The 16,235-nt window shown below is 41.6% G+C and overlaps 1 protein-coding gene across 4 annotated transcripts in view; it reads right to left on the reverse strand.

Moving 5' to 3' along the window:
• Positions 1 to 16,235, reverse strand: part of ptpn4a (protein tyrosine phosphatase non-receptor type 4a) — a 237,294-nt gene that overhangs the window by 63,364 nt on the left and 157,695 nt on the right. For 3 of the 4 annotated variants that reach the window (XR_013578008.1, XM_078552590.1, XM_078552591.1), the window contains exon 15: positions 735 to 788. The exons of the other annotated variant lie outside the window; for it this stretch is intronic. Coding sequence is in view for 2 of the 3 variants with exons in the window: in XM_078552590.1 (XP_078408716.1) it covers positions 735 to 788 (54 nt within the window). In the remaining variant the exon portion in view is untranslated. The remainder of the gene's footprint in view (positions 1 to 734; positions 789 to 16,235) is intronic. 4 annotated transcript variants of the gene reach the window in all.

A 16,235-nucleotide genomic window follows, 5' to 3' on the forward strand; every position in this document is an offset into this window, starting at 1 on the left:
AGCTTTTCCAGCAATTTTTGTTTTTATATTGGCTCAGATATCGTGGTCAGTGGCGAACTCATGGTGCCAGGGGTTCTTTACATTTATACTTGCCCACAGGCCTTTTACAGGCTTTTGCAATGGAACTTGGTGGTAACATAGAACATACAGCATAGAAAAAGGCCATTCAGCCCAAGCAGTTCATGCTGGCATTTATGCTCCACTTGATTAGTGATCCACTTCAACAATGAGTTCTTTATATGCAATCAAGACATTCGTGCACAGGGCAAGCTACTGTGCATCTCCTAAACTGATCAGATTGCTGAAGGATGAAGAGTCTGAACCAGGAAGTATAGATTTCAATGGGGAGTTTCTTGGTAAATACAGTCAATATTTTGGAGAAGGACAACTCTGACTGTAAATTCCAGATTTCCACACTTAACTGTGCATGTGCACTTAAATTGCTGTCCAATTAGCATTTTAAAATAGCTAGCGCTGATAACATCTGTTGTTTTTAATCACAAAATCCAGGGCAATTATGTTTCTACCTTTATTTTCTTACTCATTTGCTATTTAATAAACTTTCACAAAAGCAGAAATGAAACAGGAAAGAGGAACAAAGTAAATAATTCAGAATGAGAAAGCTACGGTACTACCTGAGAAAGACACATGGAGAGTCAACTAGAATTGATTAAACTAAAATAAGCTAGAAAGGGCATGTCTGAATGATGAGAAGGCATGCAGCTACAACTCACGTAGAATTTACGAAAAACTGGTCCCAAATTTGGCTATGAAGTGTAGGATTACATCTGGAAAAAAAAAGACTGATCACAATTGGATATCAGCAATATTTCCATTGACCAGACAACAATGCTGGTTTCCACTGGATCAGTTAATATGAGGCACAAAGGAAAAATACTACAGATGTTGGAAATCAAAAAAAGAGAAATTGCTGGAAATATTCAGGTCAGTGAGAATCTGTGGAGGAAGAAATGGTTAAACTTTCAAGTCAAACCTTTTGTTACAACTGGAGAAAGTTAGAGATGTAACAGACAGGCACAGAGGCAGGGAAAGGGAACGAGGTGAAAAGAACAAAAAGGAAGGTCAATGATAGAGTAGAAGGCAGAGAAATTAAACAACAAAAGGGATGATAGTGTGTTAGGAAAGAGAGATAGTTTAACTAAGTTGTATATGTATTTGGGTGTGTTAAGAATAAGGTATATCTTTGATGTTTAAGTTTGATTTGTACTTCTGTATTTGTGTGTTAGGAAAAGGAGAAGTGGAGTTTTAGTTGCACTTTAAAAGATGCCTGCATTTTAATGAAGATTTTATGACTCTTGAAGCAAGTTAAAACAAACACAAGCTTCAAAAAAAAAACTGCGCTGTTGCCAAGCAACAGGGTTCCAGAGAGAGGGGCCCACAGAGACAGAGAAAACTAGATTCAGTTGAAGCCAGGATTCCAGAGAGGGTGGGCAGTAGAGGGACAGATAGCAAGTCCCAAACTAAAGTTGAAACCAGCTGCCAGAAGCTAGACACAAGAGAAGGAACTGCAACAGCAGGTTCCAGGAACTAAAGAAGAAAGTCCCCAAATTCAGGGGAATGGAACATGAAAGGTCCCAAGAGGACAGTCCAGTCAAAGGACAAGGATAGGAATTTGGGCAAAGTCCTGTTCTGTGGAAATGAAAGTAAGGAGCAGAGAGGAAGGCTCAAAGCTTAAAGGGAAAAAGCTGCAGGATGTAGACTGAAAGCAATATAGGCGTGCGAAAAGCTGGAAGTTCCAAGGGGACAGTCGAAAGTCTGCAATTCTTTACTATGGGCATATGAAGCAGTGGTGTTCTGTTGGCACGGCTGAGTCAGTGAGAGAGAGTGCATGGAAGAAAGTTTGAATGCACGTGGCGATCCAGGAGAGAGGAAGGCCAGAAGGAGAGTTTGAACTCTGGAGGTAGGCCCTTGTGGAAGGTCTGCGAAAAAGTGTCATTTGGGAGAAGATTCCAAATTGAGTCCTTTGAGACTGGAGATTGGAAGCCCTCGTGTGAAAGACGGAGTTTGGTGAGTTGGCTCATGGTGTTACAAGTGACTAGATTGAGTTGAGGAGAATCCATAGCATCTGTTTGGAGTGGCATCTATTACTTAGTTTCAGAGTGTGGTGTGCCTCACCTCAGGTCACCTATTGGTTTACATGGATTGTGTACTTATTGTGTACATGAGAGTAAAGGATAGCTTTTGTAACTTGTGCTATCCTTACAAATCTGTATATATCTGTAGAAGTATAGTTGTGGTTGAAGGAGTACTGTAATACAGGTCATTTTTCTTGTTTAATAAATGTGTTATTCTTTTCTTTTAAAAAAAGTTCATCAACTGACTCCTGTGACTCTGTTCAGTGGTTGCTAGTAGGGTCTATCAAGCCAGGTTCCACCCTGAGATTTGGCTTGTCCAGTAGGAACATCAGCTGGGATCATTACAAATGCAAAGTAAAAGGAGATAGCAATGGTCCAAGTAAAGAAACAAAAGATGGGTCTACAGGAGGTTGAAATGGGAATAGCAGAATCATTAACAGCTGCCATGTGAAAAATAATGGAGGGAAGGGCTATGATCTGAAATCGTTGAATTCCAAGTTGAGCCTGGAAGGCTGTAAAATGCATAAACCAAAAATGAAGTAGTGTCTCTCTGGCTTACGTTGAGTTTCATTGTCTTTGGTCTCCTGCACTGCTCTAGAAAGGTCAGAGTGCGAGTGGGGCGAGTAAGAATAGAAATAGCAGGTTACTGGAACTTGGGGTCATGCTTGCAGACTGAATGAAGTGAACTGCAAAGCAGTCACGCAATCTGCATTTGGTCTTCACAATGTGTCGGAGACTGCAGCAGACACAGTACACTAAGTTTAAAGTACAAATAAATCACTTTCACCTGAAAGGAGTGTTTGGGATCCTGGATGGTGAGGAGGAGATGAACAGGTCTGTTCCTTCTGTCCACTTCTTAATCACTCCCAACAACCCTGCTCTTCACACACCACCTTTCGACGCAAGTACAGCAGATGCAACATTTGCCCTTTTACCAACTCCCTTCCCACTGTCCAGGTTTCCACCTGAAATGTTAACTGGTTTTCTCTCCAGAGATGCTGCCTGATGTGCTGAGTATTGAGTATTTACTATTTTAATTTCAGTTAATAGCAAAAAAGCCTTTAGTAGAAGTTCAAAGCAATATGTCTCCCTTATTAATAAAGTCCCAGTAGATATGGGTCTCAGCCAAGCTCTGCATAGAATCATGACCCAGTCCAAATCTAAAGCACTGAAAAAAAGCTGTATTTCACTTGCTAGAAGAAATTACTGGATCCTACACCCATTCAAAAGCAATTTTGAGTTAGGCAGCACAGAGGAGGTGGGAGCATAGAAGACAAAGAAAATGAAAATCAGTTAAGGATTTAACAGATTTTCTGCCATCTCAAGGCTCTGGCAGGCTCTATGGGTGCAATCAATCCTCCAGTACCTTGTGCAAGAGATCATTACATGTGCAAGTCTAGCAAGTACTGGATTTCCCTTTCAAGTTATGCTGTCTCTCTTATAGACATGGACTGGAAATTATTCTGGAGTTACACCAATGACTCTTGCCATGCTCAAGGAGGGCATAAGCGAGCAGGTTCAAGGGAGGGAATGTGAGGTGGGTGGGCCGCGAGGTGGAGAGGAGAGGTGGGGGGCCACAAGATGGAGAAGAGAGGTGGGGGGCCGCGAGACGGAGAAGAGAGGTGGGGGGCCGCGAGACGGAGAAGAGAGGAGGGGGACCTCGAGACAAAGAGGGGCGACAGCAGGCATTATAGATATTTCAGTCCGTCAACTTTATGTTCACATCAGTTTACACTATGCAGAAGTATATTACTGTCAAAGTTGCAACTTCAAGAATTAACTACTTAATAAAAAGTGATCAAGTAACTAATCTGCATAAAAAGGACACAATCTGGCATATACTGCCACAGTCAATTTACATACCACGGTTACTTCCAATTGCAGTTCTGTACATGTAAGGTTTTACTCTGTCATTGGTAAAAGTGCCCTATTTATAGTGGTATGGTTTGATAACTTGAGCAACAGCCTAAAATCATGGCTGCCACAAGCATCTCTGTCACAATTTATTTATTGAAAACAAATGCTAGAATAGACACATTGGTGAAAGGCAAGACACTGCACAACCTGTACCAAAAGAGCACCAATGAGGGATTAAAGCTAGGATGGGCTTTGCACTGTCAGCATCCAACTCTGATAAAAGTCATCGACCTGAAACATTACCCATTTCTCTCCACAAATTCTTTCTGACCTGCTGAACCTTTCCAGCATTTTCTGTTTTTTTCAGACTTCCAGTATCCACAGTATTTTGCCTTTGTTAGCATCTATATATTGCTGACTTCACTTTCATCACTGGCAAGCTAGCAACGAAAAACTAGTTTGAACCTGGATTTGGTAGCTCAGACTTCTGGAAATCTACCAATTTATGGCTTTCTAAAAATTATATGAACTGTGTTAATCTGACTGGCAAACAAGAGCCAAATGATGTATTTGCTTTTCTGTTGTTTCCTACTATAAACTTCATATTGGGGCATTTAATGCCTCCCTTCTCCATGCTTTAATACTTTTTTTGTAATATTCAACCACAAGGGCACACACACGAGTCGTTCCCACTGGCCTCTATTTCTGTTATTGAACCAACTTGGCTTTTAGAATGCAAAAGAGAATGCCATAAGCACTTGCTCTATGATGACACTCTCACTCCTGCGTCTCTAGAAACATAGAACTGCAGAAAAGTTACAGCACAGAAAGAGGACATTCAGCTGTACCAGCTGAATAAGAAATCCTGTTTTTCTTTAGTTGTTCATGGGATGGCGTCGCTGGCTAGGCCAGCATTTATTGCCCAAGCCTAATTGCCCTTGTTCAGAGGGCATTTTCTAAAGAGTCAACCACATTGCTATGGGAGTGCTCTGGAGTCACATATAGGTTAGACCAGGTAAAGGACATTAGTGACTTTTTACAACAATTGACAATGGTTTCATGGTCATCATCAGACATTTAAGTCCAGATTTTTATTGAATTCAAATTTCACCATCTGCCGTGGTGGGATTCAAAACCAGGTCCCAGTGCATTACCCTGGGTCTCTGGAATACTAGGGTCGACGTCACTGTGCCAGCGCCTCCCCTCCTGGTCCATAGCCTTGCAGCTTAGAGCACTTTAAGTACAGATCCAGGTGCCTTTTAAATGAGCTGAGGGTTTCTGCCTCCACCACCAAGTCAGGCAATGAATTCCAAACACCACCACCCTCTGGGTAAAGAAGTTTTTCCTCATGCCCCCCTCTAATCCTTCTACCAATCACCTTAAAGCTGTGCTCCCTGGTAATTGACCTCTCTGCTCAGGGAAACACTGCCTACTCTATCTAGGCCCCTCAATCTTGTACACCTCAAACAGGTCACCCCTCAGTTTCCTCAGTTCCAAGCAAAATAACCCCAGCCTATCCAATCTTTCCTCATAGCTGCAATTTTCAAGCCCTGGCAACATTCTTGTAAATTTCCTTTGTACTCGCTCCAGAGCAATTATGCCCTTCTTGTAATGTTCTAGCATTACATCCCTGCTTTTGCATCCTCTATCTCGTCCAATAAAGGAAAGCATTCCGTACACTTTCTTTACCACCTTATCCACCTGTCCTGCCACCTGCACACCAAGGTGTTCCACTTCCTCTACCTCCCGCAATATCCTCCCATTTACTGTGTATTCCCTGGCTCTGTTTGTCCTCCCCAAATGCATTACCTCTCACTTTTCTGGATTGATTTCCATCTGCCACTTTCCATCCACACAATCAAACCATTGATATAATTCTGAAGACAACAGCTATCCTCTTCACTATCAACTACATGGCCAATTTTTATGTCATCTGCAAATTTCCCAATCATGCCATCCGCATTTAAGTACAAATCATTAATATATACAAACAGCAAGGGACCCCATAATGAGCCCTGTGAAACACCACTGGAAACCATTTTCATTCATGAAAACATCCAATCACTACCCTTTGTTTCCTGTCACTGAGCCAATTTTGAATCTAACTTGTCACATTCCCCTGTATCCCATGGGCTTTTACTTTTCTGGCCAATCTGCCATGTGGGACCTTGTCAAATGCCTTACTAAAATCCATATAGACAACATCCAATGCATTACCCTCATCAATCCTCCTCGTTACTTCCTCAAAAAATTTGATTAAATTAGTAAGACACGACCTTCCCCTAACAAAACCATGCTGACTATCCCTGAATAATCCGTTCCTTTCTAAGTGGCAGTTCATCCTGCTTCTCAGAGTTGATTCTAACAATTTACCCACCAGAGAAGTCAGACTAACCGGCCTGTAATTATTTGGTCTATCCTTCGCACGCTTTTTAAATAATGGTACAATGCATACAGACCTCCAATCCTTTGGGATCTCGCCTGTATCTAGTGAGGAGTGGAAAATAATCCTCAGAGCATCCGCTATTTCCTCCCTTGCTTTCTTTAACAGTCTGGGATAGAATCCATCCAGCCCTGGTGACTTATCCACCTTCAAGATTGTCAGTCCCCCTAGTACATCATCTCTCACTATGCTTATTGTATCCAATATTTCACATTCCTCTTTTATTAGAATATCTGCTTCATCCTTCTCCTCAGTGAAGGCAGAGACAAAGTACTTAATGAGAGCTCTGCCCACATCTTCAGCATCAGAGCATAAGTTCCCATGTACATCTCTGATCAGCCTTACCCTTTCTTTAGTTATTCTCTTGGTCTTAATGTACTCGTAAAGTATTTTGGTGTTTTCTTTGATTTTACCTGCCAATATTGTTTCCATGTCCTCTCTTTGCTTTCCTAGTTACCTTTTTTACCTCACCCCTGTAATTTCTATATTCCTCTAGGCTTTCTACAGTGTTAAGTTTTTGTGACTGTGATAAGCTTTCTTTTTCTGCTTTATATTGCCCTGTACGCTTCAAGATAACTTTTTCTTTGTGGGGACGTGTATACACTGTGCCCATAGGATCTCGCTTTTGAATGCCTTCCACTGGTCTGTCACTGATTTCCCTCCAAGTAGCTGTAACCAGTCCACATTTTCCAGATCACCTCTCAGCTTCATAAAATATGTCTTTCCCCAATTTAGAACTTTTACTCCTGTTCTATCCTTATTCTTTTCCATAATTATATTAAAGCTTACCTTATTATGGTCACTATCTCCAAAATGGTCACTCACTGCTACTTCATCCACTTGCCCAACTTCATTTCCTAATACTAAACTTAGAATTGCACGCCGTCTCATTGGGTTTGTTGCGTGTTGGCTAAAAAAGTTCCCTTGAATGCAGTTCAAGAATTTTGTGCCCTCTGTGCCTATTACACTGTTGATATTAGGGTAGTTGAAATCCCCAACTATTATTGGCCTATTATTCCTGCACTTCAATTTACCTACATATTTGCTCTTCTATCTCCCTCTCACTATTGGGGGTCTATAGTACACTCCTAGAAGTGTGGCTGCCCCCTTTTTATTCCTGAGCTCAACCCATACGGCTTCATTTGATGCTTCATTTAGTATATCATCCCTCCTCACAGCTGTAATTGATTCTTTAACCAATAATGCTACACCCCTACCTTTTTTAGCCCTCTCTCTAGCTGCCTGAAAACCCTATATCCAGGGATGTTGAGCTGCAATTTTTTACCCCTCTTTAACCCAAGTTTCTGTTATAGCAATGATATGCTACCATGTGTTTATCTGTGCTCTAAGTCTATCGGCTTTGCTTGCTATACTCCTTGCATTTAAATAAATACATTTTAACATTGCCAAATTGCTGTGCTGTAAACCTTTCCATCTTTGCTTCTTCTGTCTTTTAGAGTCACCCAATGACTCTGTCTCCCGCCCTCTGCTCTGAATTTGTCCTATCCGAATCTGCCCTCAGGCTCCCACCCCCAGCCAATCTAGTTTTAAACCCTCCTCAACAACACTAGCAAATCTCCCTGCAAAGGCATTCGTCCCAGTTCTATTCAGGTGTAGGCTGTCTGGCTTGTACAGATCCCACCTTCCCCAGAACCGGTCCCAATGACCCAGAAATCTGAAGCCCTCCCTCCTGCACCATCTCTCCAGCCACGCATCAATCTGGTGTATTCTCTTATTTCCATACTTACTAGCACATGGCCTTAGAAGAAATTAGGAGATTACTACCTTCAAGGTCCTGCTTGCTAATCTCTTTCCTAACTCTGAACTCAGCCTGCAGGATCTTTTCCCCTTTTCTACCTATATCATTGGTACCAATGGAACCACGACCTCTGGCTGTGTACCTTCAACCTCCAGAATGTTCTGAAGCCACTTGGTGATATCCTTGACCCTTGCACCAGAGAGGCAACATATCATCCTGGTATCACATCTGCGACCTCGGCAGCACCTGTCTGTTCCCCTAACTATAGAATCCCCTACCTCTATTGCTCTCCTCTCTTTTCTCCTCTCTCCCTGCACAGCTGAGCCACCCATAATGCTCTGGTAATGACACTCTCTGCTCTCTCCAGAGGAACCCTCTCCCCTATTGCTACTTGCTACTCAGAACTGAGTATCTGTTAGAAAGTGGGATGTCCTCAGGGGTCTGCTGCAGTACCTTGTCTAGTCTGTCTAATAGCCACACAGTCCCCCTCTGCCTGCACTTCCATAAATTGCAGGATGACTACCTTCTGAAATGTGCTATTCATATAGCGCTCAGCCTTGCAAATGCTCCTCAGTGACACCAGCTGCTCCTCGAGTTCCAAGATACGGCATTCGAGTTTTTCCATTTAGTGGCACTTTCTGCACATGTAGTTGTCCACGACGTGAGTAGCATCCTGGAGTCCCCACATGGTACAGGATGCGTACTCGACAGGTATAAGCAGCTCTGTCATGCCTTGAATTATTTATTTACTGCACTGAAATTAGAATTTAAGTAAACACAAAAATTTTTTAATTAACTTTCATTCTGTCCTTGTGCCAATTATTTTTTATTAATGACTTTGGCTGAGCTCATCAAATTCTCCTTTGAATGACTGGCGAGGTATAATTTAGAGTCAAGCAATTAATGGTCAATTAAGTCACAGCACAACACATTTGTTGCATCTGTCATATAAGCACTAACAATTAAGTACTTACTCTAAAATATTGCTCAATAATTGATACTAATCAAAGATCTCAACTGAAGGTGCCATATCAAAAGGTTATTACAGAAAATAAAAGTGCATGGTGTAGGGGTTAACATATTAGCATAGATAGAAGATTGGCTGGCTGGAAGAAAGCAGAGTATGCATAAATTCTTTTTTGGATTGGCAGGATGTGATGAGTGGAGTCCCACAGGGTCTGTGCTGGGGCCTCAACTTATTATGAATTACATCAATGACTTAGATGAGGGGAATGAATACATGGTAGCTAAATTTCCAGATGACACAAAGATAGGTAGGAAAGTATGCTGTGAAGAGGACAGAGGAGATTGCAGATGGATATAGATAGATTGAGTGAGTGGGCTAAGATCTGGCAGATGAAGTTTAATATGGGAAAATGTGAAGTTGTTCACTTTGGCAGGGAGAACAAAAAAGCAGAACATCACTCAAATGGAGAACGCCTGCATAAAGAAGTGCAGAGGGATCTAGGTGTTCTAGTATATGAGTCACAAAAAGTTAGTATGCATGTATAGCAAGTAATTAAGAAGGCTAACGGAATGCTATCCTTTATTATGAGAGGGATTGAACATAAAAGTAAGGATAAAAACAAAAAACTGCGGATGCTGGAAATCCAAAACAAAAAATAAAAAATACCTGGAAAAACTCAGCCGGTCTGGCAGCATCGGCGGAGAAGAGTACAAGTTCTGTTGAAGGGTCATGAGGACTCGAAACGTCAACTGTACTCTTCTCCGCCGATGCTGCCAGACCTGCTGAGTTTTTCCAGGTATTTTTTATAAAAGTAAAGATGTTATGCTTCAGTGAAACAGGGCTTTGGTGAGACTGCCTGTCGAATACCATGTATAGTTTTGGTCTCCTTATTTAAGGAAGGATTTAAATGCATTAGAGGCAATTCAGAGGTTTACTAGATTCATACCTGGAACGAGTGGGTTGTGTTATGAGGAAAGGTTGGACAAACTGGGCTTGTTCCCATTGGAGTTAAGAAGAGTGAGGGGCGATTTGATTGAAGTATACAAGGTCCCGAAAGGCCTTGACAAGGTGGACGTCGAAAGGATGTTTCCTCTTGTGGGTGAGTCCAGAGCTAGGGGGCACTGTTTTAAAATTAGGGGTCACCCTTTTAGTACTGAGATGAGGAGAATTTTTTCTCTGAGGGTTGTGCGACTGGAACACTGTCTCAGGAGGCAGCGGAGGCAAGGTCATTGAATATTTTCAAGGCAGAGGTAGATAGATTCTTGTTAGGCAAGGGAATTAAAGGTTATCGGGGGTAGATGGGAATATGGAAATCGAAATTGAAAGTGGATGCATTGGTGGTCATCCTCCGAGGTTCTAGAGACTCTGGAACAGTTCCTACAGATTGGAGGGTAGATAATGTAACCCCACTATTTAAAAAGGGAGGTAGAGAGAAAACAGGGAATTATAGACCAGTCAGCCTGACGTCGGTAGTGGGGAAAATTCTAGAGTCCATTATAAAAGATTTAATAGCCGAGCACTTGGAAAACAGTGGCAGAATCAGACAGAGTCAGCATGGATTTATGAAAAGGAAATCATGCTTGACAAATTTACTGGAATTTTTCGAGAATGTAACTAGTAGAGTTGATGAGGGGGAGCCAGTGGGTGTGGTTTATTTGGACTTTCAAAAGGCTTTTCAAAAGACAAAGTCCCACATAAGAGGTTAGCATGTAAAATTAAAGCGCATGGGATTGGGGGTAATGTATTGAGATGGATAGAAAACTGGTTGGCAGAAAGGAAACAGAGTAGGAATAAACGGGTCTTTTTCCGAATGGCAGGCAGTGACTAGTGGGGTACCGCAGGGATCGGTGCTGGGGCCCTAGCTATTCACAATATATATTAATGATTTAGATGAGGGAACTAAATGTAATATCTCCAAATTTGCAAATGACACAAAGCTGGGTGGGAGGGTGAGCTGTGAGGGGGATAACAGAGATGCTTCAGTGTGATTTGGACAAGCTGAGTGAGTGGGCAAATGCATGGCAGATGCAGTATAATGTGATAAATGTGAAGTTATCCACTTTGGTAACAAAAACAGGAATTTAGATTATTATCTGATTGGCTATAAATTGAGAGAGGGGAATGTGCAACGAGACCTGGGTGACCTTGTACACCAATCGCTGAAGGTAAGCAAGCAGGTGCAGCAGGCGGTAAAGAAGGTGTGTTGGCCTTCATAGCGAGAGGATTCTAGCACAGGAGCAGGGATGTCTTGCTGCAATTATACAGGGCCCTGGTGAGACCACACCTGGAATATTATGTGCAGTTTTGGTCTCCTTCTCTGAGGAAGGATGTTCTTGCTATAGAGGGAGTGCAGTGAAGGTTTACCAGACTGATTCCTAGGATGGCGGGACTGACATATGAGGAGAGATTGAGTCGGTTAGGATTATATTCGCCGGAGTTCAGAAGAATGAGGGGGGGATCTCATAGAAACGTATAAAATTCTAACAGGACTAGACAGGGTAGATGCAGGAAGGATGTTCCTGATGGTGAGGGAGTCCAGAACCAAGTGTCACAGTCTGAGGATATGGGGTAGGCCATTTATGACTGAAATGAGGAGAAATTTCTTCACCCAGAGGGTGGCGAGTCTGTGGAATTTGCTAACACAGAAAGTAGTTGAGGCCAAAACATTGTATGTTTTCAAGAAGGAGTTAGATATAGCTCTTGGGGCGAAATGGATCAAAGGATATGGGGAGAAAGCAGGAGCAGGCTATTGAGTTGGATGATCAGCCATGATCTTATTGAATGGCGGAGCAGGCTCGAGGGACTGAATGGTCTATTCCTGTTCCTATTTCTTATGAAAATTAATTCAACAAAGAGTATACATGTGAAAGTATCCATACTCTACAGAGCTGCACTATGCTAACCATTCTTTCATGCATCTGCCCATGTTGAGGCCTAGGGTTTGCTGAAAATTAAAATAATCTAACTAAAGACCTGCTGTAGTATACAGAATGTTTTTTTTTCATTCATGGGATGTGGGCTTCGCTGGCTCAGCAAGCATTTATTGCCCATCCCTAGTTCCCTTGAGAAGGTGGTGCTGAGCTTTCACCAGAAATAAAGCCAAGTGGTTATGTTTTCAACAGAAAGGGTTAATATTCTCAATATCGGGGAGGTGATGGCATAGTGGTATTGTCGCTGGACTAGCGATCCAGAGACCCTGGAGACCGGGGTTCAAATCCAGCCATGGCAGATGGTGGAATTTCAATTCAATAAAAATCTGGAATTAAAAGTCTATTGATGACCATGGAACCATTGTTGATTGGTGTAAAAGCCCAACTGGTTCACTAACATCCTTTAGGGACATGTGACTCCAGAACCACAGCAATTTGGTTGACTCTTAAATGCCCTCTGAACAAGGGTAATTAGGGATTGGCAATAAATGCTGGCCTAGCCAGCGATGCCCACATTCCATGAATGAATACAAGAAATATGAATTGGCAGTGGGAGTGCAATAGTGAATAGTCATAAATACAACTGGAAAACTTCTTTACATTTTTTCTATAAGGGAGTACAGAGTTCATGTGCTGCTTTTTATAGCTTTTTTTTGGTCTTCAGTAGCTGGTTAATGTTCAAAGGCATTGACTAGGTAGACAAGTAGGTAATTGGTTGGTGAGTTTTAAGATTTTATCTCTGAATGGGCGCAGCAGTTTAAACCAGTGCTGGGGAGATATAAGTTTATAGCTTAACTAGTTAAACTACCTAATATAATTACAGATAACAGTTGAGTGGTATTTCTAAACTTGAAACCTAATTAGTTAAATAAAACACAATAGAGATGGTAGGGCAGGTGATGAATTGCAGCTGTAGTACGTGGGATCTGGTGGACACCAGTCTGATCCACAGCAACCACGTCTGTAGTTAAGTGTCTGCAGCTCGAGAAACTTCAGTTCAGAGTTGATGGGCTGAAGTCTGAGCTTCGGATACTGTGGTACATCAGAGAGGGAGGAAGACACTTTGTTCCAGGAGGTAGTCACAACCCTTAGGCTAGGTATTTCTGATTTGGTCCATGATCAGGGACAGGAGGGTGTGGCTGCCGGTGAAGCAGATCTGAGGACCCAGAAGGTTGCAATGGAGGAGCCTCACACCCTGCAATTGTTCAATAAGGAGGATGAGCAAATTGACAACAGCACCGTGGTGCAAGGAGCCATTCGAGACAGGGGAGCAGAATGGAGTGTAATTGCAGTAGTGGACAATATAATTTGGGGAACAGATACTGTTCTCTGCAGCCAAGAGTATGAGCGCTGAAGGCTGTATTGCCTGCATGGTGTCAGGGTTAAAGGACATCTCCTCCAGGCTGAGAGGAACTCCCAGTGGGAGGGACAGGATCCAGTTTGTCGTGGTTCACATGAGTGCCAATGACATAGGTAGGACTAAGAAAGAGGTTCTGCTAAGAGAATATTGATCAGCTAAGGGCTAAATTAAAATGCAGAGCCACAAAGGTAATAATCTTTGGATTATTACCTGAGTCACAAGCAAATTGGTGTAGGGTTAACAAGATCAGAAAGTTCAATGTGTGGCTCAAAGACTGGTCTAGAAAAATTGTTTTTGATTCATGATGCAACAGCAACAATCCTGCGGAAAGAGAGAGCTGTACCGTTGAGCGGTCTTCACCTGAATCAGCTGGCACCAGTTTCCTGGTGAGTTGTATAACTCGGGCTGTAGGGAGGGTTTTAAGCTAAATAGTTGGGGACGGGTTCACGTGATGGGAGATTTGGAAAGTTAAAGAGAAAGGACAAGGCAACAGTAACCTGACTGTGACGGGAAGGGGCAGAACGTACAAAAATAACCTAAAGAGGGGGAAGAAAGTTCTGGTGAAGAGAGAAATCCAGAGCTATAAGTTGAGGCAATAGAAAGGATATCAAGATAGATAAAGACAAGCTGAGTGGGAGAGAAAAGGACAGGGAGTTCACTGGTAATAGCGCATCAGAGTAAGATTCATGCAAGGAATAGTAGTAAAAAAAAATCCAAGTCACTTTATATGAATGCGCAGACCATCTGCATAGATGAACTGGTGGCACAACGATAGTCCATTGTTTTAGATCTGATCGCCATTACAGAAACATAGTGAGAAAGTGACCAAGGTTGGGAAATAAATATTTCAGGGTACTCAGGTTTTGAAAAGACAGGTAGAATGGAAAAGGAAGAGGGGTAGCCCTGATAATAAAGGAGGGCATTAGTGAGAAAGGATCTTGGCTCAGGAAACCAAGAAGTAGAATTGGTATGGATGCAGATTCGGAAAAACAAGGGTCAGAAAACACTAGTGGTAGTTGTTTATAGGCCCCCAAACTGTAGTTATACTGTTGGACAGAACATTAACCATGGAATTATTGGAGCTTATAACAAAGGCAATGTAATAGTTGTGGGGGACTTTAATCTTCATATAGACTGGACCATTCAAATTGGCAAAGGTGGTCTCGAAGATGAAATTGTAGAATGCTTTAATGACAGCTTCCTGGAACAAAACATTGTGGAATTAACTGGGATAATGCTATTCCATATCTAGTATTGTGCAATGAGACAGAGTTAATGAGTAATGTCATAGTAAAAGATCCACGGGGAAACAGTGATCATAATACGACTGGATTCCATATTAAATTTGAAACGGCATACTCAATCACAAACAAGAAACTTAAAGCCAATTACATAGGTACGAGGGGAGGACTGGATAAAGTTGATTGTATAAATAGACCAACAGGTATGACAGTGAATAAAGAGGGAAACATTTAAAGAAGCAATTCAAAATGTTCAAGAAAAATACATTTCATTGAGAACAAAAACTCATCAAGAAGGATCCATCCGTGACTTACTTAGGGAGGTTAAGGGTCACATTCAATTAAAAGCTTATAATGTTGCAAAGAATAGTATTAAGTCTAAGGATTGGGAGTCCTTTAGAAACCAGAAAAGAGCCACTAAAAACTCGATAAAAAGGAAAAAATAGAATGAGAGTAAACTAGCCAGGAGCATAAAAATAGATTGTAAGAGCTTTTACAAGTATATAAAAAGAGAGTAGCTAAAGTAAACATTGGTCCCTTTAAGCAGAGACAGGAGAAATTTTCAAGGGGAATGAGGAAGTGGCAGAAACATTGAACAAATATTCTGTGCCTATCTTCACAGTAGAAAAATAAAATCGAAGTCACTTTAAATGAATGCGCAGGCCATCTGCAATAAGATGGATGAGTTGGTGGCACAAGGATAGACCAATGGTTTAGATCCAATCACGATTACAGAAACATGTTTAGAAGGTGACAAAGGTTGGGAAATAAATATTTCAGGGTGTACACATTTTGAAAAGACAGACAGAATGGAAAAGGAGGGATAGCCCTGATAATAAAGGAGGACATAAGGACATTAGTGAGAAAGGATCTTGGCTCAGAAAACCAGGAAGTAGAATCGGTATGGATGGAGATTAGGAATAACAAGGGTCAGAAAAGACTGGTGGGAGCTCTTACAAACAATTTTTATATACCAGAAATAGAGGGTAACTTAGGGGCTTAAAAGTGTGAGAAAATTAAGATAATTAATATCAGCAGAGAAAAAAACTGGGAGAAACTCAAGGGGTGAAAATTCAAAAAATCCCCTAGACCTCATGGCCTACATCCTAGGGTTCTAAAAGAGATAGCTGCAGAGATAGTGGATGCGCTGGTTATTTTTTTCCAAAATTCCATGGATTCTGGAATGTTTCCAGCAGATTAGAAGTTAGCAAATTAACACCACTGCTCAATATAGGAGGGAGAGAGAAAACAAGGAACTATAGGCCAATTAGTCTTACATTAGTCATAGGAAAAGTGCTGGAATCTATTATTAAGGAACTCTTAAAGCACTTAAGAAAAGCACAGTATGATTAGAACAAATCAACATGGTTTTACAAAAGGGAAATAGTGTTTGACTTAGAGTTGTAGAGTTTGTATTAGAGTTTTTTGAGAATGTAACTAGTAGGGGAGATAAAGGGGAACCAGTAGATGTAGTATACCTAGACTTCCAAAAGGCATAAGGTACCACACAAAGGTTAATAGGCAAGATTTGGGGATGCTATATTAGACTGGATAGAGGACTGACTGACAGACAGGAAGCAGA

Source organism: Cetorhinus maximus, chromosome 11 (genome assembly GCF_964194155.1).
Source record: "Cetorhinus maximus chromosome 11, sCetMax3.hap1.1, whole genome shotgun sequence".
Taxonomy (NCBI): domain Eukaryota; kingdom Metazoa; phylum Chordata; class Chondrichthyes; order Lamniformes; family Cetorhinidae; genus Cetorhinus; species Cetorhinus maximus.